The 27707-nt window shown below is 35.4% G+C and overlaps 1 protein-coding gene across 1 annotated transcript in view; it reads right to left on the minus strand.

Annotated features, from left to right (window-relative positions):
• LOC134361702 (dihydroxyacetone phosphate acyltransferase-like) overlaps window positions 1–27707 on the minus strand; it is a 66382-nt gene that overhangs the window by 9906 nt on the left and 28769 nt on the right. The window contains 1 exon segment of the mRNA XM_063076700.1: window positions 19921–20100. Within this exon segment, the coding sequence (XP_062932770.1) occupies window positions 19921–20100 (180 nt within the window).

A 27707-nucleotide genomic window follows, 5' to 3' on the forward strand; every position in this document is an offset into this window, starting at 1 on the left:
AAAACAACAGAGCTACAAAATAGGTAAAGCAAAACCTGATAGAACTTAAAGGAAACAGACAAATCCACACTATATCTGGAGACAAATGCTCTTCTCCCAATAATTGATAGGACAACCAGGCAGAAAATCAGCAAAGATATAGAAAAACTCAACAACATCATGAACCAACAGAATCTAATTGACACTTAGCAAACACTCCATTCAATATCAGCAGAACACATGTTATTTCCAAGTCCCACAGAATATATATCAAGATATACCATACCCTTGGCCATAAAACAAAGCTCAACAAATAAAAAAAGTGATATCATGCAGATTCTGTTCTCCAATCACAAATAAAACTGGAAATTAATAACAGAAAAATCTTCAAACACTTGCTAACAAAACAGAACACTTCTAAATAACTAATGGGTGAAAGAAGAAGTGTCAAGGTAATGAAAATAAAAATACAACATATCAAAATTTGTGGGGTATAGTTAAAGAAGTACTGAGAAGGAAATTCATAGAGTTAAATTTATGTGTCATAGTAGAGAGCCTTAATTCAATAATTTAAGATTTCTCCTTGCTATGGTTTGACTGTTCATGCCAAAACTCAGATTGAAATTTAATTGCCAATGTAACAATATTAAGAGGTACCATAAGTTGAGTGTGTCCCCCAAAAGTTCACATGTGGGAAGATTGATCCCCACTGTAATAGTGTTAAGAGTGTGGAAAATCCAATTATGGTATTCGAAAGGTGGGCCCTTTAAGAGGTGATTGGATCATGGGACTACGTTCTCATGAATGGATTAATTCATTCATTGAGTAATGAATTCATGGGTGTGGACTGGTGGCTTTATAAGGAAAGGACATGAAAGAGTTCTTGCTTTTCTCACCATGTGATACCCTAGTTGCCACGGGTCCCTGTAGAGAGTTTCCACCCAGAAGAATTTGCTCACCAGGTGTGCCCCCAGCACCACGGACTTCCCAGCCTCCAAAACTGTAAGAAATAAATTTCACTTCTTTATAAATTACCAGTTTCAGGTATTGTATTGTAAGTAACAGGAAACTGACTAATATAGGAGGGAAGGCCTTTAAGAGGTGATTAGGCCCTGAGGGATGTGCCCTCATAAATAGATTAATGCTGTTATCACATGAGTGGGTTAGAAATCATGGGAGTGGGCTCCTGCTAAAAGGATGACTTATTCTCTCTGTCTCTATGCTTGCTTTCATTTTCCACTCTCTGCCATGGGATGACTCTCACCGGATGCCAGTGCCATGCTCTTAGATTTCCAGACTCCAGTATTGTGAGCCAAATAAATTTCTGTTCTTTACAAATGACTCAGTCTGTGGTATTCTGTTGCAGAAGCAGAAAACAAACTGACTAACCTCAAGAACATAGAAATAGAACAGCAAAATATATACATACCAAGATAAAGGAAGGAATTAACAAAGATACAGCAGTAACCAGTGAAACTGAAAACAAAAAACAATAGAGAAAATCAGTAAAACAAATAGCTGGGTTTCTGAGATCAATAAAATTGATGAACCTCTGGTAAGACTGACAAAGAAAAAGAAAACACAAACTTTCAAAATTAGGAATGAAACAGGATATCAATATAGACCCTAAAAATATTAAAAGGATAATAAGGGAATACAGCAAACTATTCTATGTGCAAAAAATTGACAACTTTGGTGATATAGACCAATTCTTCAAAAAACAAAACCTTGTTGTGCAGAAGATTTTTAGTTTTATATAATCCCATTTGTTTATTTTTTCTTTTGTTGCTTGTGTTTTCAGGCTCGTGTTCATAAAGTCTGTGCCCAGACCTAGTTCCTAGTTCCAGAAGTGCTTCACCTGTATTTTCCCTTAGTAATTTTACAGTTTCAGGTCTTATATTTGTCTTTAACCCATTTTGAGTTGATTTTAGTATATGGTGAGAGGTTCATGTCTAGTTTCATTCTTCTGCATATGGATATCCAATTTTCCCAGCACCACTTACTGAAGAGGCAGTCTTTTCCCCAATTCATGTTTTTGTTGCCTTTGTCAAATATCAGATGGCTGTAAGCCTGAGAGGTGATTTCTGGGTTCTCTATTCTTCTCCACTGGTCTGAGTGTCTATTTTTATGCCAGTACCATGCTGTTTTGGTTACTATAGCTTTGTAGTATAATTTTGAAGTCAGGTAGTGTTATGCCTTTGGCTTTATTATTTTTGCTCAGGATTGCTTTGGCTATTTGGGGTCTTTTGTTGTTCTGCATGAATGTTGAGATTGTTCTTTCCATTTTGGTGAAGAATGTCATTGTTATTTTGATGGGGATTGCATTGAATCTGTTGATTGCTTTGGGTAGTATAGACTTTTTCACAATGTTAATTGTTCCAATCCAAGAGCATGGAATGTCTTTCCATCTTTTTGTGTCTTTAATTTCTTTCAATAGTGGTTTGTAGTTCTCATTGTAGAGGTCTTTCACCTCCTTGTTTAAATTGATTCCTAGGCAATTTATTTTATTTTTTTGTGACTGCTGTAAATTGGCATACTTTCTTGATTTCTCTTCCTGTTAGCTCATTATTGGAGAATATAAATGCAACTGATATGGGGGCATTTATTTTGTATCCTGCAACATTACTGAAGTTATTAACCAGCTCTAGGAGTTTTTCGATAGAGTCTTTAGGTTTTTTTATATATAGTATCATATAATCTGCTATATCAAACTAAAAAGCTTCTGCATAGCAAAGGTAACAATAAATAGAGTGAAAGGACAACCTACAGAGTAGGAGAAAATTTTTGCTAACTATACATCTGACAAGGGATTAATAACCATAATATACAAAGAACTCAAGCAATTATACAGTAAAAAAACAAATAACCCAATTAAAAATGGGCAAAGGAATTGAATAGACATTTTTCAGAGGAAGATGTACAAATGGCCAACAGGTACATGAAAAAAATGCTCAACACCACTAGTCATCAGGGAAATGCAAACTAAAACCACACTGAGATATCATTTCACCTCAGTTAGATTGGCTATAATCAAAAAGAATGATAATAACAAATGCTGGCGAGGATGTGGACTGAAGGGAATGCTCCCACACTGTTGGTGGGACTGTAAATTAGTACAACCACTATGGAAAACACTATGGAGGTTTCTCAAACAACTACAGATAGATCTTCCATACAATCCAGCAATCCCACTTCTGGGTATATACCCAGAGGAATGGAAATCATCACGTCGAAGGGATACCTGTACTCCCATGTTCATCATAGCTTGTTCACAAGAGCCAAGACATGGAACCAACCTAAATATCCATTGATGGATGATTGGATAAGGAATCAGTGGTATATACACACCATGGAATACTACTATGCCATAAAAAGAATGAAATTCTTCCATTTGCAACAACATGGATGAGCTTGGAGAAACATATGTTGAATGAAATAAGCAAAGCACAGAGGGGGATATATACCATATGTACTCACTCATAAGTGGGAGCTAAGAGAGAAAGAAGGAAGGAAAGAAAGATCACTGTAGTGCGTTGGATTTGCAGAGGGAGAGAACATCCTAGGGATACAAAGTGGAGTGGGGGAAAGAGGGATGGGGAGGGAGGCCAGGGATAATTGGGGGGATAATTGGGTGGGGGATACGGGGTATAATCGCAATTTGTGGTCATGGGCATGCTGCCAGTATGGATCTGGCCATCATGTCTTAGGCATGAGTGGTGACAACTTGCTTTGTATCCCATGAATATTCATAACCAATAATAAAAAAAAACTACCAGAACCTACCCAATATAAAATCGATAATTAGTATTGCCCTATAACTGTTAAAGAAACTGAATTTATAATTTTAAAACTAACCCCCTCCTTAAAAATACATAAGGCCAGATGGCTTCATTAAAGAATTCTACCATTTATTTAAAGAAGAATTATCAATTGTACATAATCTGTCTTGGGATAAGTGGTTTTGTGTGTGTGTGTGTGTGTGTGTGTGTGTGTGTGTGTGTGTGTGTGTGTGTGTGTGTGTTTCTTCCTCATCTGAAAAAGGAGAAAGTTACCAGATGATTTCTAAGGAATTTTTCCTGAAGGTAGTCTTTCAGTGAGTAAATCCTATAGAAAACTTGTGTTAAATTTACTACTTAATATATATCAGAGGAGATGGTGGTGATTTAGCTATAGTGGCCAAAGTGCTGGGCTTTTTCCACAGTGTTGAATGACAGGGGCATAGAAAATTCTTATGTCAATAAACATTGCTTCACATTCTTGCAAATTGCAAAGTTATATTAAAATATCATCTATATTAACTAAAATCTCATTACATGCATATTTTTTTTACTAAAATTAAGATGATGATACCATTTAACACAATATTAATAAATAGAACCCATGGTTTTAAATAACATAATTCCTTACCTAGTACCCTCCAAACTTATCTCTTCTAAGGGCTAGTTGCCTCCAGACTGGGATTTTCCAAAGGACATGTACAATATACTTGTAAGGTGAGGTTTTCCTTTTGTTTCCACCCACTAGTGGATAATCACTTAAATTATTTTGTCTATATAATCATAAGCCAATATTTTAAAGAGGATTTTCATTTTTTCAAAACTTTGTCATTGACATTTTAATTCCACATCCTTTTTTTTTTTACCGTGATTTCCACACTCCTTATTACACTAATCACAAGGATTATAATTCTATGATTGAGTGGAAGAATAATCTTTAAGAGTAGCCTATTAGTTGTGTTTGATTGATATTTGTACATACAATTTTTTAAATGATTTTTTTACTCACTATCAAAAACACCTAGAAATTTTATTTAAATTTTAGCATCCTGAGTACTGAGCAAATTTTGTCCTTTCTGGGGCATGTTTACCAAAGAACTTCATTACATTTTTTTTTTTTTACTACAATTTTTAACTGAGCTGACTGAATTGTTTTTGAAAGATGTGGAAGAAGAGCTTCAAAATTTAAATTGTGATTCCCTATAGTCTATAGGTTTTTGGTAAAATGTAACCTTTTACATGCTGACGAGGCTCCATTTGGAGCATCATATAGCATTTTAATAATTTAAAGTCTGTGACAGGGCATTACGAATAACACTATTTCCTCATTTTACTTAATATATTCCCATGAAGCATACCAGTGGGACAGAATGTTGAAGAAACACAAACTTTTAAAGTTGGCAGTGACTTAATTTAGCACAAGTTTCTTTAGTATTTGCATACACAGATTGTATTATTTATAATTAACTTCCCTAGTCGTATATTTGCAGCTATCTAAATCCCTCAGTATTTGCCTTGTTGAAAAGTTCAGTCACATTTGACAACAGCAATCTGGCATTTAAATGTGACAAATGTAGACACCACACTCATTCTTCAAATACCATATACAAAGTGACAAACAAGGAGACTGTCTACAGGTGTCTGCTGTCCCCTCTGCCTGGCTCTCAGAGATCAGAGGTTCCAAGGCTGAACTTGTACCTCTATTACACTAAGAGCGCCTGCTTTGTTTTTGATTAATTTTCACGCCAAAAAAAAAAAAAAAAATGAATGATCCCGTTTTAAAATGTTTGTTGTTTCTATAAAACATAGCAGACAATTTACTGTTTGTTTATATTCAATAAATTTGCATAAGATTGGAATTCACTCCAAATGCTGATTTAAAAGAGAGGAAAAAGAAAGATTTCAATGGCTCAAGTTTAAGTAGTCTTCACTGGATGCTTCCTCAGTGTGTTGTGACTCTCCATTTTACTATAAAGACATAAAATTGCTCTGTAAAAAACTTCATTAAAAACGCCAAACAGAGCCAACTTCTCTCTCCCTCTAATTACGTGTTTTCCTCCTTCTACACCTAGCTCCAACCTTACATTAAATCAAGCTAGAAATTTTCAGTTTCTCTTTGTTACTATGTTGATTAGAAAATATGTTTGCTATATTTTTCTTCTATCATGTTTCAGTGTATTTCTGTTATTAGTTTTCTCTTCATTTCAGCTACCATTATAGATTCTAAGAGCCACATATATCAGTAACATTTTCCATTTATATATTGTTCCCAAAGGGTCCGAGAAGATGTGAAAATTTTGTCTTCTTATCTTGTTCCATGACAAGATATCTTTGTGCCAACATAAACTCTGGTGATTAAGAGGGAGGTATTTTGATTGCATTCTGTTAAAACCTGTTAGATGGAAATGAATATCCATATTTTCAAGTTCTACAACTGTTTCAAGGACAATTAGTAAACAGCGTAAAAGAAAATACAAGTCATTCATGTAACTAGGCCGAAACTGGTTACCAAACTGGAGTTTGAGCAAAGAATATGTACTCAGAGAATAAGTACTGGTATCCCATAGGCCATGAACTTAATGTTAATTTTCCACTTTTACTCAGGAAATTTACAATAAAATAAACCGTTACAACAAAGAAAATCAAAGAGTCTCAATTACACATAATAGGCAATTGACCCTTATTTGTTACATGTGGCAATGTTCTAGTAACCAGTGTCCCTGTTTGCCTGGGACTTTCCCAGATTTAGCACTGAAAGTCCCACATCCTTGGAAATTTCACAGTCCTAGGCAAACTGAGATAGCTGGCATTCCCATAATGAGGTCATTAAATTTTATTAGAAGTGTCTAGTTTGTTGTATTTGAGTGTATGCAATTATGTTTTAAGATAAATAAGAATATTAAATGCATATTAATTTAAAAATATTTGACTAGAAAGTCATCAAATTTATTTCAAATGATCTCTTTTAAGAAGTAATTTTTCAATTAAAAAACTTTGCTTTTGGCATTTAATAATTAAATCTGAAGTTGTTACTAAAATAGACTTGAAAATACTTTATGAAGTAAAATAGCACATATTAATTAAGACTACCGTATTTTAAACATTTTGTTTGGCTCTAAAATAGCAAGATAAACAAAATGTCGTGCTTTTTCTCTAGGAGCTTATAGCTCCAAGTTTCCAAGTTTCTGTGGAAACAACTTTGTAGTTTTAATACTTAGAATAGATAATCAATTGTATACTTAGTTATGTGTTCATAATGTCCATACCTCATCATAAAGCAAAGACTGGTGAATTTTTTTGGTCAGAAATGTAGTAAAATGCTAAATTTAGGTTCTCTTTGTCCTAAACAATATCGGCTTATTTTTTTTGGCAATGAGAATTATTTGGACCAATTAAACAATTTATAAAAAGTAATAAATACTTGCGTTTTTGTATGCAGAAGCCAGGAACCCCTCATTAAAGAAAAATCTTAAAAAGATATAAGAAATCTACAAATACACAAGAAATAACCTAAAGAAATAACAGATGCACTTATAAGGTTGATTATTTTCCTAGTCTTTTTGTAAAATATTTGGTACTTGGATGGCATTGTGTCTTGCAAACAATGCTAAATACTTTGGTTGAACTTCTAGACTAGCCCAAATAAATTAATTTTGTGCATAATACAGACAAAAATTTTAGATTGGCAATAAAGAGAACATATTTTGTAATGCTAGTGATAACACACATTAATAAAAATTATGTTTAAATTTCTCCACTTGCGACCAATATGAAATTGTGGCAATGCAGATTTGATCGTGCTACTCCACACACACACATACACACACACACACACACACACACACACACACACACACACACACACACACACTTCTCCACACTCACACACAGAGTTAAAACTCTTTATTGGATTCTCATTGCTTTAGAGATTAAGATGGAAATCTTCACCATAATGTGAATGTCACCAACTTTATCCCATATGATTCTATATAGCCTGTTCTTATTCCGGTCATGTTGGCCTTTCTCTATGCTGTCACTTTATGTTTATACATTTTATAACTTCTTCCTAGAAAACTCTTAGCCCTTTCCTTACTAGTTAGTTACCCTCTGGTCTCAGTTCATGCTTTACTTACCTGACCACCAAGTCCAGGTCCGATTTTTTTTGCTTACATCATTTCAGAGAACCCTGTTCCGTTACTTTATAGCATTCACTCAGGTTATTTACATGTATTCATTAGTGTGAAATTTGATTATTATCTCTCTTCTGTACCAGTACATAGGCTCCATGAGATCAGGGGTCATGTCTGGTTTTGATCACCACTGTATACCTCTACTGTAGCACACTGCTGGCTTCTTATTATTTGGATGGCTAAATAAATAAATTAATTAATTAATGGAAATTTTAATTGAAGTTTTGTCTTACATGCTGGCATTTGAGGCAAAACAGAGTAATTATTAAAAGTATTCTAAGGAAGATAAAAGTAACTTTAAAGGGAACATCAAGAGAGTCTTAAGGTTTTAGAGGTTGATATCATTTGCTCCTTTGCTAGATATAATTTTGCTTCAAAATTTGTGACTTTTCTTTTTCTTGATAAAGGTACATAGCCACCATTCCACTAATATTTATGAGTCATATTTGAGGTGATTTTTTAAAATGCAATTTACAAAATGTCTAAAGAGAGGGATGGAAGAAACATTTTCTAGTAATTGGAAAATCAGAAGTAGGAGGAGTGAATTTAGCAGAATTTGTATATCAGAAAAATTTGTGTGAAATAGTATTTGCTAGTTTGAGAGTGGATGAAGACCAAAGAAAGTTCATGAAGGTGAGAAAAGTGATACTGAGTCAGATGATTCCTGGGCCAGTTAAACACTCAGTTCTCCCCTGAGCTGGAAGGAGTCTGCTTAAGAGTTAGGATAGAAAGCGGTGAACAGTCTGCCCTTCATTTGCATAGAACTAGGGGAAATCAATTAGGGTCAAAGGTTGTTTTAGCAATCAGATGAATATCTCTCTCCCTCTCTGTCTCTCTCTGTCTGTTTCTCTGTCTCACTCACTACTTGTTTTATAAGCTGATTAAGTTAACAAAGTCAGACAATATTATGGATTGCTGTTTTTTTTCCATAAAAGCATAACATGTTGCATGTAAGTCCTTAGCAAATAAACTGCACTAACAACAAATTTAAAATATTAATACACTTCTGCATTAGAAAATTGATGACATAATTTAGAATTCAGTATAACTACTTGAATTCTACATAGTATAGTTTGACTTAATACACAAATAAATGAATGAAATAGAAAGATACTTATGACAGTATCTTCAATATCTTCAACATCCGTATCCCAAAGAAAAATGGATGTTGAAGATATTTTTAGTGATTATTACAGATGGAATTAATAGTTTCCCAGATAATACCATCTCAATGTTAAATTATACTGTAGTCAAAAATTATATGGGACTTACCTAAACTCTCTCGGGGGTATTTTAAGCTCCTATAATTTTACTGGTCTTTTGTGAGTTTGGAATACAATTGTTCTGTGTTCTCTTTATGTTTAATTGTATGTATATTTGAGAGAGGCTTTTGCAACCTTTGGTTTTAAATTTTACAGTCCAGGTAAGGTGATATGTACTGTTTCTGGGCATGAAATAGCTTCCATTCTCTTGAATACTTTGGTAGTCTTTTTTTTTTTACAACTGTTTAGTCTCCGCAGAGCCGTTTTAAAATGTAAAAGAAGCTTAGTGCTCATCAGCCTAAACTGGCCATAGATTATAATTAAAGCTAGGAAATGGGTATATATGAATGTTCATTTCACTGCTCTTTTATACATGTTTAAAATTTTTCATAGCAAAAGTTTGAAAATATATTAAAAGAGCCTATTAGCTAAGGGGTGTGTGTGTGTGTGTGTGTGTGTGTGTGTGTGTGTGTGTGTGTGTGTGTGTGTGTGTGTGTGTGTGTGTGTGTGTGTGTGTGGCCTAACTGGTTCTTCAATTTTTGAATTCAGTGTCAGTGACTGTTTCTTTGAGCTCCTGTAGCTCTGTGCTCCAGTGATTCTGGACGGTGTCAGTAAAAGTAACCTTTGCTAAGTTTTGCTCCAGCAGAGCATGTTGCTTGATGTCTCCTGGTTTCACTATTTTTAACCTGTAACTAGTTTTTTGATTTTGTTAAGGACCGAAAGAGAGAAGCTTATTCCAGAAAAAATTTTCTAGACATTTGCAAGTATTATGCCTAGTGTAATACTATATCCAAGTACGTTATCATCCACCAGGGCAAAACAAGAGTCTCATCTCTCTTGCCAGAGAGAGAGATCGGTCTTTCTCTACCCAATATTGTATCTGAATGGAGAAAGCATTCACTAGGAATGAGGAAAGGTGGATTTAATTCATTGTTAGCCAATGATCACTGAGGGAAACTCACATAACCGTGCTTCCTAGGTCACTTAAAATTCATGAGTAAAAACTCTTAATTGCAGGTCAAACCTCTTGCTTATTTAGTAACCTTTTTCTATTCCCCAAAGGTCTCATATTCCAAACCTCCTTTTACCTGAGCCCTCTCCAATATAGCATTTCTTCTTTACTGAGAACCCAAGATCCTGGAACACAAACTCTTTTAATTATCCTCTTCTTTATTTGTCAGTGCCTCCACATCATTTTTCTTTTCTTTTCTTTTTTTTCCCCACTTGTCTGTGACTTTGCTCACATTTTCCCAGCCTGAATCTCTCTATCACGATTTAGCTACTTGGCAAAATCCTAGTTTTCACTTTGGTGCAAGTAAATGTTAGTGGTTCTGTAATGATTTCTTCTGTTCCTGCAGGTGGAATCGAAGACTCAGTCACCTCTGTTCCCATAGCCCTTCGTTCAGAGCTCTACCACAGCAGAGATCCGTGAAGGGATTATTTTCATTTGCATGGGCTGCTCCTCCTGTAAATTATAAGTTCCTTGAGGGGAGCACATATTTTCTTATTTGAATCTCTAATTCCAGTGACAGAGCATGGAATATGGTAATAGGCACTTAATAAATGTTAACTAGAATTGAAATATTTCTCACCTGTGTCCGAGGACAAAATAAAAACAGCGCCTTCTTCCCTAGAAACATCCCTCTATTTATGTTCTCAATTCCATCTCTTTCCACATTTTAAAACACACTGCTTTCATAGATTATTCTTTATTTTGCTTGTATTTTCTCCTTCTCTGCTAGCTTTTCTTTTTCAGGAAACAGATGGCTTTAATCAGAGTGAATAGAAAGGAAACAGAAAATAGCACAGGTATGCAAGTGTTCTACCTTTAGATTTATAAATGCTGATGGTCGATGTAATATTCTTCTTGGATTCATAATGGGCTTCTGCTCTTCTGACTTGTGTAGGGAAGACACAGAACACACACACACACACACACACACACACACACACACACACACACACACACACACACACACACACACCAGTGGGAAAGAGGGGAGAGAGTAAGATCATGTCCTGTCTTGCTTCTCTGAGTCCTTGCTTTATCCTTTTCCCATACCTTGTTAGAGCAAGGCTGATACTTCCTATATCACTTCAGTAATATCTACTGATACTTCTATGCTAAGGAGAAGTAGGGAATAGATATTGGGTGTGACTGGTTTATCTTCTTGACCTAGATATTCCAACTGCTTTATTTTATTTTACCTATGGTTGAGATTTGGCCATAAAAAGGATCAAAATATTTTTCTAATTTATTTGTATTGGTAAAAATATAATGATATCTGATTTTATATGTTTTACACCAAAACATACTTACTAAGAACTGTATCTTTTGTGGTCAAGGTGGGGTCTGAGGACTGGGTGGAACATAGACACATTTTGTAAAGAAATATCTCTAATACCCTACCATGGCTTCCTCTTCCTTTTTCCTCAAAAGCTTAGATCATCACAAGCAGGACTTTAAGAGGTATTTTTCTACTTTTACAAACATTCTCAGAGGTATATAATTCTGTAAAAAATGTCTTTACCATGCATGCCTCTTAAGATAGTTTATAAAATTTTTAATCTAACATTTACTAAGTGTGTGCTATTCAGTTTTCAAAGTGCTTTGTCTATGCCTATTATTAACTCACAACAGTGCTGTAGGTTAGTGTGTGTTAGGTGCTATTATTAAACTTTCAGCAATATTGAATACTTACCAAATTCTGGGCTCTGTATTAGGCATTTTGTTATTAATAATAGCTAAAATTTATTGAGCTACTTTATGCCAAGCTTTGTGCTAAAGTGTTTTATATGCATTAACTCATTTAAACCATGCATTCACTTGATAGGTACTATTGTTATTCTCATTCATTATAGACTGAATATTTTTGTCCCCCCAAAATCCATATGTTGAAATTCTAACCCCCTATGTGATTGTATTAGGAGGTGGAGGCTTTGTGAAGTAATTAGGTTTAGATGAGGCCCTTTTAAGTAGGATTAGTGCGACTATAAAAGGGACCTCAGAGACCTCTGTGGCTCTCTTTCGCCCATGTGAGGATACAACAGGACAATGGAAATCTGAAAATCAGAAGACAAGCGTCATCAGAATCTGACCATGCTGACATCCTGATCTCCAGCCTCCAGAACTGTGAGAAGTATGTTTCTGTTGTTTGTAAAACACCCAGTCTATGGTATTTTGTTATAGCAGCTGAATCTGACTGACACCATTACACATGTGCCAAAACTGATGTTAAAAGATGTTCTGAAATAGAGACAATAGCTAGCAAGAGTCTCATGATATGAACACATCTGTTTAACTCCAAAGCTTGTATTGGAACCCAGAAATTAATCCACATATGTACAGTCAACTGATATTTGACAAAGGTGCCAAGAACATACATTGGAGAAAGGGCAGCCTCTTCAATAAATGGTGCTGGGAAAACTGGATATCCGTGTGCAGAAAAATGTAACTAGATCCCTATCTTTCACCATATACCAAAATCAACTCAAAATGGATTAAAGTCTTAAATATAAGATCTGAATGTATAAAACTCCTAGAAGAAAACACAGGTAAAACTCTTCAGGATGCATGGCTGGGCAAAGACTTTATGAATAAGACCTCAAAAGCATAGGCAACAGAAGAAAAGATAAACAAATGGGACTTTATCAAACTAAAAAGCTTCTGCACAGCAAAAAAACAAAACAAAACAAAAACAAAAACAAAAAACAAGCAAACAAAAAACCAAGATACAGAATGGGAGAAAATATTTGCCAATTACACATTCAACCAAGTATTCATATCCAGAATATACAAGAAACTCAACAATAAAAAAACAAACAACCTGATCTAAAAGTGGGCAAAGGAGCTCCATAGGCATTTCTTAAGACATACAACTGTCCAACAGCTACATGAAAAAATGCTAAACATCACTAATGATCAGAGAATTGCAAATCAAAAGTACATTGAGATATCATCTCATGCTAGTTAGACTGGCTATTATCAAAAAGACTGAGAATAACAAATGCTGGTGAAGATATGGAGAAAGGAAAAGTCTTCTCCATTGCTGGTGGGACTGTAAACTAGTACAGCCATTATGGAAAACAGAATGGAGGTTTCTCAAACAACCACAGATAGAAATACCCTACTATCCGGCAATCCCACTGCTGGATATATACGCAAAGAAATGGAAGTCATCATGTCAAAGGGATACCTGCACTCCCACATTTATTGAAGCTCTATTCAAAATAGCCAAGATTTGGAACCAACCTAAATGTCCATCGATGGATGATTACATAAAGAAAACATGGCATATAGACACAATGAAATACTACTCAGCCCTAAAAATGAATAAAATTCTAAAATTCTGCCATTCACAGCAACATGGATGAGCTTGGAGACAATTATGTTAAGTGAAATATGTCAGGCACAGAAAAATACCACGTCCTCACTCATAAGTGGGAGCTAGAAAGAGAGAGAGAGAATAAGTCGAACTTTTAGAAGGAGAAAGCAGAACTGTAGTTACTAGTGGCAGGAAAGGGGTTGGAGGGGGGATAGTGAGAGGTTGGTTAATGGACACGTAATAGCTAGATAGGAAAAATGAGTTCTATAGGTGTACAGTGAAGCTAGGCATATATAATTAATAATTTACGACATGTTATCAAATGGCTAGAAGACAGGAGATCAAATGTCCTCATCACAAAGAAATGATTGAGTTTTGCAGTGATGACTATGCTGATTACCCTGGTTTGATCATCATGCATTGTATACATCTATTGATATTCAACACTCTACCACATAAATATGTATAATCAATGTGTTTCAATAAAAAAAAGCATTATGTGCCCCAGCTTTGCCTATCAAACAAAGATTATTTGAATACTTTTATTACCTCCACTTGCTTATCCCACAATGACAGCCTAGGTCTTAGTAATCTGACTTCTGTTCTCATCAATGTTTTAAAACTCCTCTTGCAAAGATGGACAGAGACTGAACTCTCGGTAAATTAAATTAGCTTCACTCTGTCATTATTCCTGATCTTGTTTCAGTCTGCTTCTGCACAAAGTGGGTATAATAATGCTTACTTTACAAGATAATTTTAAGGATTAAATAAGATATGTGTGTAAAGTGCCTACCGTGCTTGGCATCTAGAAGATTTATTCTCATTAGAGACTAGAATACTACTAATGAGAATTGGGCCCTGGGTGGACCTTTGCACAAATCTGCGTTGAATGAACACAGACCAGCAATAAAATAATTAGAAAAGGAATTCTGATCTCTATTTATGTTTCTTAAACAACACTGAAGTTAACTCATTTCTTTTTCAGTGCCCATAAATAAAGGTTTATTGGAACACAGCCACGCTCATTCATTTACATATTGTCAGCCACTGCTTTTGCATTACCACAGCATAGTTGAGTGATTGTGGCAGAGACTGTATGGCCTACAAGTCCCTAAATATTTACTATCTGGCCCTTTACAGAAAGAGTTTGCTTAACTGAGTACTTCAAGCTCTTACCCTCAATCTCAAGTCACATTATTCTATAACGATGACAAATGCTGTATTAGGTGACACAGAAAATTTAGTGTATGTTACCTATAAATTGCTATGTGAGAATGTCATAGAAGAACTTTCTGAAGAAAAAAAAAGTAATAAACCTCTCAGGAGAAATTGCTAATAGGAGAATCACAATATGAAGAACCAAGTGATGGAAGATTTTGTAAATCCCCCAAAGCACCAACCATAAAGAAAAAGATTGGTATGTCTGAATATATTATAATTTTAAAGTTCTATATTAAAAAATACCACAAACCTTTTGGCTTTTTTTGTTTTCTTTTTTTTCTTTTTAAACACAATTCTCATATGCTGCTGGTAGTAACACAAAATTGGACAACCACTTTGGGCAACAGTTCAGCAGTTTATTTTATTTTGTTTATTTATGATATGTTATATATATATATATGTATATGTGTGTGTGTGTGTGTGTGTGTGTGTGTGTGTGTGTGTGTATTTTTTTTTTTAAAGATGACGGGTAAAGGGATCTTAACCCTTGACTTGGTGTTGTCAGCACCACGCTCTCCCAAGTGAGCCATGGGCTGGCCCCTCGTTTATTTACATTTTTTGAAAGAAAACATCACAAATTAAATTTAAAGTCAATTGATAAGGAACAAATTTAACACTCAGAGATTAACACCCTTAATGTAAAAAGAACTCTTAAAAATGAATTAGAAAATCCTGAGCAGAAATTTGGTGAAGGACATGAGCAAATAAGTCACACATGCCAAAAAACACATGTGGCTAATAAGAACATACTGAAGTGTCGTTGTGAAGGTGGGTGGGGCTGGCCCTCAGCCCCTGTCTCAGGACCCCAGGCGGCTGGCTCCATTGCTGGCCTGGTTCGAAGGTAACTCATTTGTAACCCAACCCAATCCTTACAGAGTCCCGTCTCCACCTTGCAAATCCACACATCCTGCTGTTTAGGAGCTTCTTACATTCCAAACCCGAAAATTCTTTCTGATCCCAGCTGTGCTGTATCTCACTAGTGTCTTTCCTCCCCTGCGTCACAAAGTGACCGCACTCTGGAAAGGCGGACCCAGCTCTGGGGCAAGAGGAGTAAGTACAGGGTGTGGGAGACGAGCAGGCGTCACCACTTGCTGAGAGTCTCCCTTTCCTCTTCTCCAACCACACTGTACTTAATGTCTTTTTCTGACAATTCTTTCTACTACTAAAAATAATAATAATAAAAAAATAAAGAATACACTCTCCAACACTTCGTGTTCGGCTGTCCTCTGCCTTTCGTTCTCTTTTTTGGTGATATTACCTACTCCAAAGACGTTTTTTGCTCTCTGAGGATCACTCCAAAATCTAGCTTTCTAATCTCAATCAATTTTGCATGTCCTCTGTCTGCTTTTACAACCTCTTATTGTATAAATTTATTTTCATTTAAATGAATGCAATGCATTGTCAATACATCAGGCTTAAGGCCAAAAGCTAAGCGAGTCATCTTTTCTCCCCAGGTGGACTTTCTTTCTGCTATTAGTCAGATCTACTTTTGTTAAAGGCTCTACCCTTTTCCTTCATCTTCAGATCTTCCTACTCTCTTTATTCTAAATTCAACATGTTACTAAATGCAACCAACTTTATTGGTGCTATACCTTTTGTTTCTTTTCTCTTCCTTCCATGGTCACTGCCAATATGGGAGATAAAGTATGTACTCTGACCAATGTTATAGCAAAGTAAAATTATCCACCAAATTCTAGTTTCTCCTTGATATAAATCGTTCTTCATAGTATTTACAGATCTTTCTTCCCAAACCAGTTTATAGAAAGCCTTTCTTCTGATAAAGAGCCTGCAGTGTCTCCTCAACTTTAGAAATTAAGTTTAAATTCCTCTACCTGGTGTTCAAGGCCAACCACAGGGCAATCAAGCCTGCTGTCTTTCTTCTGCTGACTCTTCTACCTAGAAGGGTAACCAGTCCTTTCATCCCAGTATGGTGAAAGCCCATCCAGTATTTAAGGCTCATCTACAAGTTTATTTTTAAAAAATCTTTTGCTGTTTGCATCCAAGCAGAAGCAACCTTTTTAAAAAAAATCTACCAGAGCACCTGTTTGCTTCTTTTGTGTGACAGTCTATATTATGTTTTCTATTATTTCTTGATATGTGTATTTCCTCCTCTCTCATTATTATGAACTACTTAGAGGCAGAACTTATGCCTTATTTATGTTTTATTTCCTGTAATAACAGGCAGGTTACCTTGCACATAGTAAATGCTCAATAAACATCATTGGATTGACTTAAACTAGCTGTAGAACTCTTGGCCAATTGCTTAACCTCTGAGATGCACTATGAAGCCCCTTTCAGCTATTTTATCACCTCAAGGCTTTTGTTTTTCTTTTTTAATTTTGGTGTGTGCATTTGGAAGAAGAGTTTTCACAGTTACTATAAACTTTTTAACTGCCTTCTTCTCCTAGAGTTACTACTTTAAGGTAGTTTGAAAGATGGAGAAGGCTGGTGCTTGATTACATGTTACTGAATCAAATCTCTTACCCTGTTTCTGAGGATGAAGATTTCTAGGACATTCTTGGAATAATAAGATCATAAACTCCTAGAGCTGTTAGAGCTGTACTTCATATCTGTGTTTTTAATTACTGAAATGGTTAATAATAACAATATAAACTGAACACTTGCTACATTGCCAGGGAGTATGCTAAAATTTTCATGAGTATCTTGTTATTTCTCACAACAAATCCTTACAATAGACACCGTTATACATGTTACACAGATGAGGAAAATTCAGAAGAGCGTTTGGTACTTTATAGCATTCTAGTAAACTCTATGACTATCCTCCTTATGTGTAGTTTGAACCCAAATTCTTATGATCATTATTAGAATCTCTAGAAATTGTGCTGAACTTTCAAGTTATATTTAATGTCTTTTCCATACTATTTTAAAAATTTAATCTTACTATTTTCTAAGCCTTTATTTATTTCATATTAGAAAAATAATGCAAGATCTACTAAGTTTGAAAGTCTCTAATTTGGCACTAGTAAAAATTTGGATATTTATTTACCTGAAGTCATACCTTGCTCTACAAAGGTGTTTATCAGCATGTGATCCATGGCTCACTGGTGGTCCTTAGAAGGAGTGGATGGTGTCAAAGGAGCAGTCAGAACTTATCAAGTCTGTCAGGTGCTGTCAAACAATGGCAGGGGGCCACTGATGCTTTTGCACCATCTATTTTTAGGCAAAGTTCAGTTTTCTGTCTGGCAAACTCATTGAGCTTTTCCTAGGATGGGAACAAAATAATGTTTTCCTATATTTGTTAATTGAATGCTGTTGCTAATGGCACATAAGAAACTAAAAATATAGGGATATCATTCAAAGTTGTACTCTTCAGAGCAAAATCAGACATGTATCACAATCCATATTTAACCTATTAAATGTCAAACTTTATTCTAGGCACTGGGCATACAGTGGTGAAGAAAGCCCTGCTCTCATACAGCATATATTCTTTTTAGGAAGAAGGAAAAACCAGCCAACTCAGAATTAATTTCAGATAGTTATAAAGGCTCTGAAGAAAACAGAAGAGCTTAATGTTGTTGGTATAGATGTCCAGCAATGGTGTACCAGTACTGTCATGACTGTTGTGTACACCTTTGTTCCTTCTGATTGATGCTCATGCTTTGCAGATCATTCAGTTGTTTTTAATATTCCTTCCAATGTGATGGTAAGTGACTAGAAGGGTGGTAATATAGATTGAGAAGTTAGAATAAATTTCACTGAGGAGAGACTTTTAATTGAAATCTGGATAACAGGAAGGAACCAGCCATGTAAAATAGAAAAGAACTGCCTTTATTCATGTGGAGATAGAGGGGCAAGCTCTTGCAAAGTTTCTGTGGCAAGCAAAAGCTGGGCCTTTCTGTGCAAGAGAAAGAAGACCCATACAACTGGGGCATAGTGTGTAAAGGGGACAATGGGAGGAGACAAAATTAGGTACATATTAATGGCATACATGTGGAAGTGCAATTATCTGTGCTTATGATCAATATTTTTCTTAACAGGGAAGGACTGTCCTGATGTAAATACATCCTTAGCATATCTATAGTTAGTATATGAAGAAGTATAAAACAGTTTTTTTTTAGATCTATGATTGAATAAATGTGTTTGGGATCAATAATAAGGAGTAATCACTATATTTTCTGCAAGTAACATTTTGAAAAGCAAATAAAAATGTATGAATTAAAATGTCAAGCAAATATTGTTTTTATTCAGCCAACATTGGTAACATGCCCAATCTTGATTTAAAGTTCAAGTAAATAGAAAACGTTGTGAATGTGGGCAATCCTGACCATTGAATGTCTGACTTTTCAGATTGCTATGCAAAGATATAGGTTAGAAATGAAAGCAATACTCAATTTTTCCTTCTGAACCATACTAGTTGTCAAAGCAAAATTGTTTCTGGGAGCTTTTCAAGTGAGTGATAAGATTTTTTTTAATTAAATATTTGCAACACCAATAAAAGATTAAGGTCTATTTCTCTGACTTCAGACATTATGCTATTGTGACATACCTCAAAAATACGTTTTGTAACTTGAATAGTCTGAATATATTACTTTAGTAGCAACATGATTGTAATATTGATGATAAGACAATAAGATTTTTAAAGAAGTCCAAACTGGCGCATATAGCTCAACTGCCAAGAATGTGATTTATTTCAGCCTTCAAATTTTATCTTCACTTGTTAGATAAATAAATGACACATCCTTTGATAGTTAAAAAAAAAACAAATTTAAATGCTAACACAAATGTGAAGAAATGAAGAAATACTTCCCTGGATAAGTACCAAAAAAAAAAAAATAATAATAATAAATAAAAGGAAAGAATTAGAAATTATTTACTACTTTGTCCCTACCTGATCATTCCAATGCTTTTGAATGTGTTGCACTAATCAGTTTAGCATCTCTTAGCACTCAGGGCATGGTATTTAATAGGAATATTTTCAATAATTTCTAGGTTCATGTTTGATCCAAATATCCAGAACTGTAAGACAGAGACATAAAAAACATTCAAACTCATTTTAATGACATATATCTTAGTTAAGAATTTCCAGGGAAGCCCAGATGGGAAAAGTCCTGAACAGCCTTCCCCTGACCCGTACAAAAGGGAGGAGTGCCACCATGACCTGAAGGCCCAGGAGGGAAAAGCCCTGGCTATCCCTCTTCCTACTCACACAGAAAGCAGGAACACTGCCATGACCAGGAGGCCCTGGGCCACTTCCACAGTGGTGGTCCACAACAGCCACCACCACAGCTTCCACTGCTGCAAAGGACAGCTTGCAGTTGTAGCAGCAGCCAAAACCACTGTGCAGTTGGCTCACTGCATATTCCACTGTATAGGTCACCAGGGCATCCTGGGAAAAGAAGAGTAGTCTTTCTCCATAAAACCCACTCAAGAGTAATAGAAGGAACTGATTTACCAGATGACCAGAATTCAACGTAGGGATACTAGAAATACAAAAAAACAAAACAAAACAAAAAGAACAAGAAAATATGACATCATCAAAGGAATATAGTAATTCTCAAGTACCAGACCCTACAGAACAGGAAACCATTGAAAAGACTGAAATAGAATTCCAAGTAACAATCTAAAAGAAACTCAATGAGATAAGGGAAGACTGTTAGACAACACTATGAAACAATAAAAAATATGCAGGATATGAAGTAGGAAATTTACAAAGATATTTCTACTTGAAAAAAGAAAGTAACAGAACTAGTGGAACTGAAAGATTTATACAATGGAATGAAAACCCCCACAACCAAGAGCTTAAGCAGCAGTTTAGAGCAACCAAAAGAAAGAATTCCTGATCTTGAAGATGGTCTTTACAAAATAACACATGCAGACAAAAAAAAAAAAAAAAAAAAGAAAAGAAAAAAGAAAAGAAAAAGAAAAAGAAAAAAGAAAAAAAAAAGAAAAGAAAAAGAAAAAACAGAATTTTTTTTTTTTTTTTTAAGAATGAAGAAGCCTAAGAGAGCAGACAACCTAACAGACAACCTTATGCATAAACATTCAATTCATCAGTGTTCCAGAAAGGGAGGAGAAAGGTAAAGACACTGAAACCTACTCAATGAAATAATAATGGAAAACATCCCACACAGAGTCAGGGACACAGAATTCCAGATCCGGAAAGCTCAAAGATCCCCTGACTGATTCAATCCAAAGATTTTCTACAAGATACATTAGAGTCAAACTAGCAAAGAGCAAAGACAGAGAGAATCCTAAGAGCAGCAAGAGAAAGGTATCAAGTCACTTATAAGGGAGCCCCCATTGAACTAACAGCAGACTTCTCAACTGAAACTCTACAGGTGAAGAGAAAATGTGATGACATACTCCAAATAATAAAAGAAAAAATAGCCAGCTAAGAATACTATACCCAGCAAGGGCATCCTTCAGAAATGAAGGAGAAATAGTGTATTTCTCAGACAAACAAAAAGTGCAAGAGTTCACCACTATACCAGCCCTGCAAGAAATTCTCAAGGGAGTCCTGCATCTGAAATCTGAAAGACACTAATCACTACCACAAACACACAAGAAAGAACAAAAGCCACTGGTAGGACAAAAATGAAATGAGAAAGAGAAACTAAATCTTACCACCTCAAAAACCAACAAACCTTGAAGATGAATAATGAAAGGGGAAGAAAGAGCAAGATATATTTAAAACATCTAAACAAAAAGTGATAGAATGCTGAGTAAGACAATACCTCTCATAAAACCCTAAATGTAAATGGATTAAACCTAAAGACTCTGTCAGAAAACTCTTCGAGCTGATAAACAATTTCAGTAACACTGCAGGATACAAAATCAACACCCCCAAATCAGTAGTGCTTTTATTCTCCAATAACAAAACAGTAGAAAAAGAAATCAAGAAAGTAGCCCATTATGGTAGGCAACAACAACAACAACAAAAATACCTAGGAATCAATTTAACCAAGAAGGTGAAAGATCTCTACAAACAACTACAAATCACTACTGAAAGAAATTAAAGAGGACACCAAAAGGTAGAAAGACATTCAATGCTCTTGGGTTGGAAGAATTAACATTGTGAAAATGTCCATAGTATCCAAAGCAATCTATAGATTCAATGCAATCCCCATCAAAATACCAATGACGTTCTTCACAGAAATGGAAAAAAAACAATCCTAACATTCATGTGGAACAAGAAAAAACTTCAAATAGCCAAAGCAACCTTGAGTAAATAAATAAATAAAGCCAGAGACATAACACTACCTGACTTCAAATTATACTACAAAGCATACCCCAAGCCAGCCCAACTGGAGAAGGCAGGTGGGGTGGGAATTCCAGCCCAGGCCATCCCCACTACCAGGAGAGTCATAAGAGGCTCAGGGACCCCACACACCGAGCTAGCCATGCTGGAGAAGGCAGGCAGGGTGGGATTTTTGGCCCTGCCCAGTTTCTGCTGCCCAGAGTGGCAGTTCCTTCAGGATCCAAGCCAGACATCAGGGTGAAATGAGTGGACTATGATACTCCTGGCCACAATGACTAAACACCAAAGGAAAGATACCAGAAATATGAAAAATCAAGAAAGTACATCACCACCAAAGGACATCAATAACTCTCAAGCACCAGATCCTATAGAACAGGAAGTCTTTGAAATGACAGACAAGGAATTTAGAGTAACTATTCTAAGGAAACTAAATGAGATACAAGAAAACTCAGACAATGCAATGAAATGAGTAAAAAATATAATGGATCTGAAAGAAGAAATGTACAAAGAAATCAATGCCTTGAAAAAGAATGTAGCTGAGCTTGTGGAGTTGAAGGATTCATTCAATGAAATAAAAAATACAACAGAGAGTTTAACCAGCAGACTTGAACAAGCAGAAGAGACAATTTCTGACCTCAAAGACAGGCTGTTTGAATTATCACAGGCAGACCAGAAAAAGGAAAAAAGAATTTAAAAAACTGAAGAAAGTTTAAGAGAGAAAACTGATAACCTCAAGTGCTCAAATATCTGAATCATGGGCATTCCAGAAGGGGAGGAAAAAGGAAATGGCATTGAAAACATATTCAATAAAATAATAGCAGGAAACGTCCCAGGTATAGGGAAAGTCACAGATCCCCAGATTCAGGAAGCCCAAAGATCACCAAACACATTCAACCCAAAAAGGTCCTCTACAAGACGTGTGATAATCAAACTGACAAAACTCAAAACCAAAGAGAGAATCTTAAAAGTTGCAAGAGAGAAGCAATAAGTCACCTAAAGGGAGCCCCAATCAGAATAGCATCAGACTTTTCATCAGATACCCTAAAAGCCAGAAAAGAATGGGATGATATAGTCAAAACCCTAAAGGACAAAAATTACCAGTCAAGAACATGTTACCCAGCAAGGCTATCCTTCTGAAATGAAGGACAAATAGTATATTTCTCAGACAAACAAAACTGCAGGAGTTCACTACCACACAACCAGTCCTACAAGAAATTCTCAAGGAAGTACTGAGTTTGATACTACTAAACAACCATCACTGCCATGAATATGCAAGAAAACAATACCTACCAGCAAAACAAAAATGCTAACAAAAGAGGAAAAAAATAGTTTATCTATCACCCCAAGAAACCAACAAATACAGAAGACAAACATAAAATTAGAAATGAACAAAAGATACTTAAGACATCTAAACAAAAATCAGTAAAATCCTAGGAGTAAATCAACACCTTTCAGTAATAACTCTAAATGTAAAAGGATTAAATTCCTCATTCAAAAGACATGGACTGACTGAATGAATTAAAAAGATGGACCCAACAATATGCTACCTTCAAGAGACTCACCTCACCTTTAAAGACACAGACAAAGAGTGATAGGATGGAAAAAGATACACAATACAAATAGAAATGAAAAATGAGCTGGAGTACCTATTCTTATATCAAATAAAATAGACTTCAAACCAAAAACCATTAAAAGAGATAAAGATGGCCAACATATAATGATAAAAGGATCTATCCATCAAGAAGACATAACAATCATAAATACATATGAACCTAATGTTGGAGTAGCCAAATTTACAAAGCAAACACTATTAGATCTAAAGAAAGAAATATATGCTAACACCATAATAGTGGGGGACCTGAACACCCCACTCTCATCATAGGACAGATCATCTAGGCAAAATTCAAAAGAGAAACACAAGATCTAAACAATAGACCAATTGGATTTGGCAGATAGCCACAGAACATTCCACCCAACAACCTGAGAATATTCTTTTCATCAGCACATGGAACATTCTCCAGGGTAGACCACATGTTAGGTCACAAAGCAATTCTTAACAAATTCAAACAAATGGGAATTATTCCATATATTTTTTCTGATCACAATGGATTAAAATTAGAAATCAATAATAAACAAACTCTGAAAACTATACAAACTCATGGAAATTAAACAACATTCTACTTAATGACATGTGGGTCCAAGAAGAAATTAAACAGGAAATCAAAAATTTCTTGAAAATAATGACACATCATACCCAAACCTGTAGGATACTGCAAAAGCAGTTTTAAGGGGGAAATTTATTGCATTAAATGCTTGCTTCAGAAGAACGGAAAGATGGCAAATAAATAACCTAACACATCACCTTAAAGATCTAGAAAAACAAGAACAATCCAAACCTAAAGTTAGTAGATGGAAAGAAATAATTAAGATCAGAGAAGAACTAAATGAAATAGAAACATGAAAAACAATACAAAATATCAATGAAACAAAAAGTTGGTTTTTTGAAAACATAAATAAAATTGACAAATCTTTAGCCAGATTAAATAAGATAAGAAGAGAGAAGACCTATAGTGGATTGAATTATGTCCCCCCAAAACTCACTGAAACTTGAATTATGTCCCCCAAGTTTTATGTATTAGAAACTTAGTCCCCACTGTGACTGTTAAGAGGTTGTGAAATCCTATGAGGGTATTTGAAAGGTGGAGCCTTGAATAGGTGATTGGGTTATAGGACCTTGCAGTAGTGGATAGATTAAAAATGTTGATCAAGGGTGTGGTTCTGAGGGCTTTAAAAGAAGACAGTATGTCTCTCTTTCTCTTTCTCTGCTCTCTCTTCTACCACCATCTTGTAATGTGAGACTCCTGGGTCACTGTCACCACCACCAGATGGACTTTGGACTTCCCAGCCTCAGAAACTGCAAGTAATAAATTTTGTTTTTCTTATAAATCACCCAGTCTCAGATATTTCTGTTATAGTAACACAAAATGGACTAATACAAGACCTAAATAACAAAAACTAGAAACGAAAAAGGTGATATTACAATTGACACCTCAGAAATACAAGAAATCATTAGAGACTACTATATACATCTGTATGCTAACAAATTTGTAAATCTGGAGGAAATTAATAAATTTCTGGATGCATACAAATTACCAAAACTGAGCCAAGAAGATATAGAAAATCTGAACAGACCAATAACAATAAAAGAGACTGAAACTGTTATCAGAAGGCTCCCAACAAAGAAAAGCTCAGGACCAGACAGACTCCCTGCAGGGTTATACCAAACCTTCAAAGAGGAACAGATACCAATTCTCTACAAACTGTTCCAAAAGATTGAAACAGAGGCAAATCTCCCAAACTCATTCTAGGAGGCAAACATCACCCTGATACCAAAATGAGACAAAGACGCATCAAAAATAGAAAACTACAGGCCAATATCCTTGATGAATATAGATGCAAAAATCCTCAATAAAATACTAGCTAATAGAATACAGCAACACATACAGAAAATTATACACCATGATCAAGTGGGATTCATCCCAGGGATGCAAGTCTGGTTCAACATACTCAAATCAATAAATTTGATACACCATATTAATAAAAGCAAAGACAAAAACCACACAATCATCTCTATTGATGCTGAAAAAGCACTTGACAAAATTCAACATCCTTTCGTGATAAAGACTCTCTACAAGTTAGGCATAGACGGTAAATATCTCAACATATTTAAAGCCATATATGATAAGCCCACTGTCAGTATCATCATGAGCAGGCTGAAAGCTTTTCCCTTAAAAACAGGAACTAGACAAGGATGCCTACTCTTATCACTTCTATTCAACATAGTGTTGGAAGTACTACCCAGAGCAAGCAGAGAAGAGAAGGATATAAAGGGCATCCAGATTGGAAAGGATGAAGTCAAGCTGTCCCTTTTTGTGGATTATATGATCCTATATATTGAACAGACTAAAGCACCTATTAAAAAAACTCCTAGAGTTGATGAATAATTTCAGCAAAGTTGCAGGATACAAAATTAACACACAAAAATCAGTATATTTCTATACTCCACCAGTGAACATGTAGAAAAAGAAATCAAGAAAGGTAGTGCATTTATGATAGCGAGCAAAAAAATAAAATACTAAGGAATAAGGCTGACCAAGGACAAGGATGTGAAAAGTCTCTATGAAGAGAACTACAAACCGCTGTTGAGAGAAATTACAAAGCTATAATAATAAAAACAGCATGGTAGTGGCATATCAATTCATATGCTTACAGCCATCTGATCTTTGACAAAGGCAGCAAGTCCTCTCACTGGAGAAGAGACTGCCTCATCAGCAAATGGTTCTGGGAAAACTGGATACTCATATGTAGGAGAACGAAACTAGACCCGTACCTTTCACCATATACCAAAATCAACTCAAAATGGATTAAAGAGTTAAATATACATCCTGAAACAATAAAACTCCTTAAAGAAAACATAGGGGAAACACTCCAGGAAGTAGGAGTTGGTACGGTCTTCATGAATAGGACCCCAAAAGCACAGGCAAATAAGCAAATGGAATTATATCAAACTTAAAAGCTTTGCACAGCAAAAGAAACAATCAACAGAGTAAAAAGACAACCAACAGAGTGAGAGATAATATTTGCAAAATATAAATCTGACAATATATTAATATCCAGAATATACACGGAACTCAAACAACTTTACAGCAAAAAACCAAATAACCCAATTAAAAAATGGGCAAAGGAGCTGAATACGCATTTCTCAAAGAAAGATACATGAATGGCCAACAGACACTGAAAAAATGCTCAACATCACTCAGCATCCAGGAAATGCAAATAAGAACCACAGTGAGATACCATCTAACCCCAGTTAGGATGGCTAACATCCAAAAGACTCTGAACGATAAATGCTGGTGAGGTTGCAGAGAAAAAGGAACTCTCATACATTGTTGGTGGGGCTGCGAAATGGTGCAGCCTCTATGGAAAATGGTATGGAGGTTCCTCAATCAATTACAGGTCGATCTACCATATGACCCAGCGATTCCACTGACGGGAATATGCCCAGAGGAATGGAAATCATCATGACAAAGGGATACCTGTACTCCAATGTTTATTGCAGCTCTGTCTACAATAGACAAGAGGTGGAAACAGCCCAAATGTCCATCACCTGATGAGTGGATAAGGAAACTGTGGTACATCTACACAATGGAATATTACTCTGCTATAAAAAAGAATAAAATACTACCATTCACAACAACATGGATGGACTTTGAGAAAATTATATTAAGTGAATCAAGTCAGGCACAGAAAGAGAAATACCACACGTTCTCACTTATTTGCAGGAGCTAAAAATAAATAAATAAATAAACACACAAACAAATAAAAGGTGTTGGAGGGGGGAAGAGGACAGAATAACCACAAAAATTCCTTGAACTATTTAAGTCAAGTGAACAGATATGATGTTGGGGGGGGGCATATGGGAAGGAGTGGAGAGGAATGGGTAAAGGAGCATGATAATCAACTACAATGTACTTTGAGAAGTAAAATTAAAAAAAAAAATACTGCAAAGCTATAGCAACCAGAACAACATGGTACTGGCAAAAAAAAAAAAAGACACTCAGACCAATGGAACAGAATAAAGGACCTGGAAATCAACTCACATGCTTACAGCCAAATGATCTTTGACAAACACAACAAGAACATATATTGGAAAAAAGACTTCCTCTTCACTAAAA

Source organism: Cynocephalus volans, chromosome 13, assembly GCF_027409185.1.
Source record: "Cynocephalus volans isolate mCynVol1 chromosome 13, mCynVol1.pri, whole genome shotgun sequence".
Classification (NCBI taxonomy): Eukaryota; Metazoa; Chordata; class Mammalia; order Dermoptera; family Cynocephalidae; genus Cynocephalus; species Cynocephalus volans.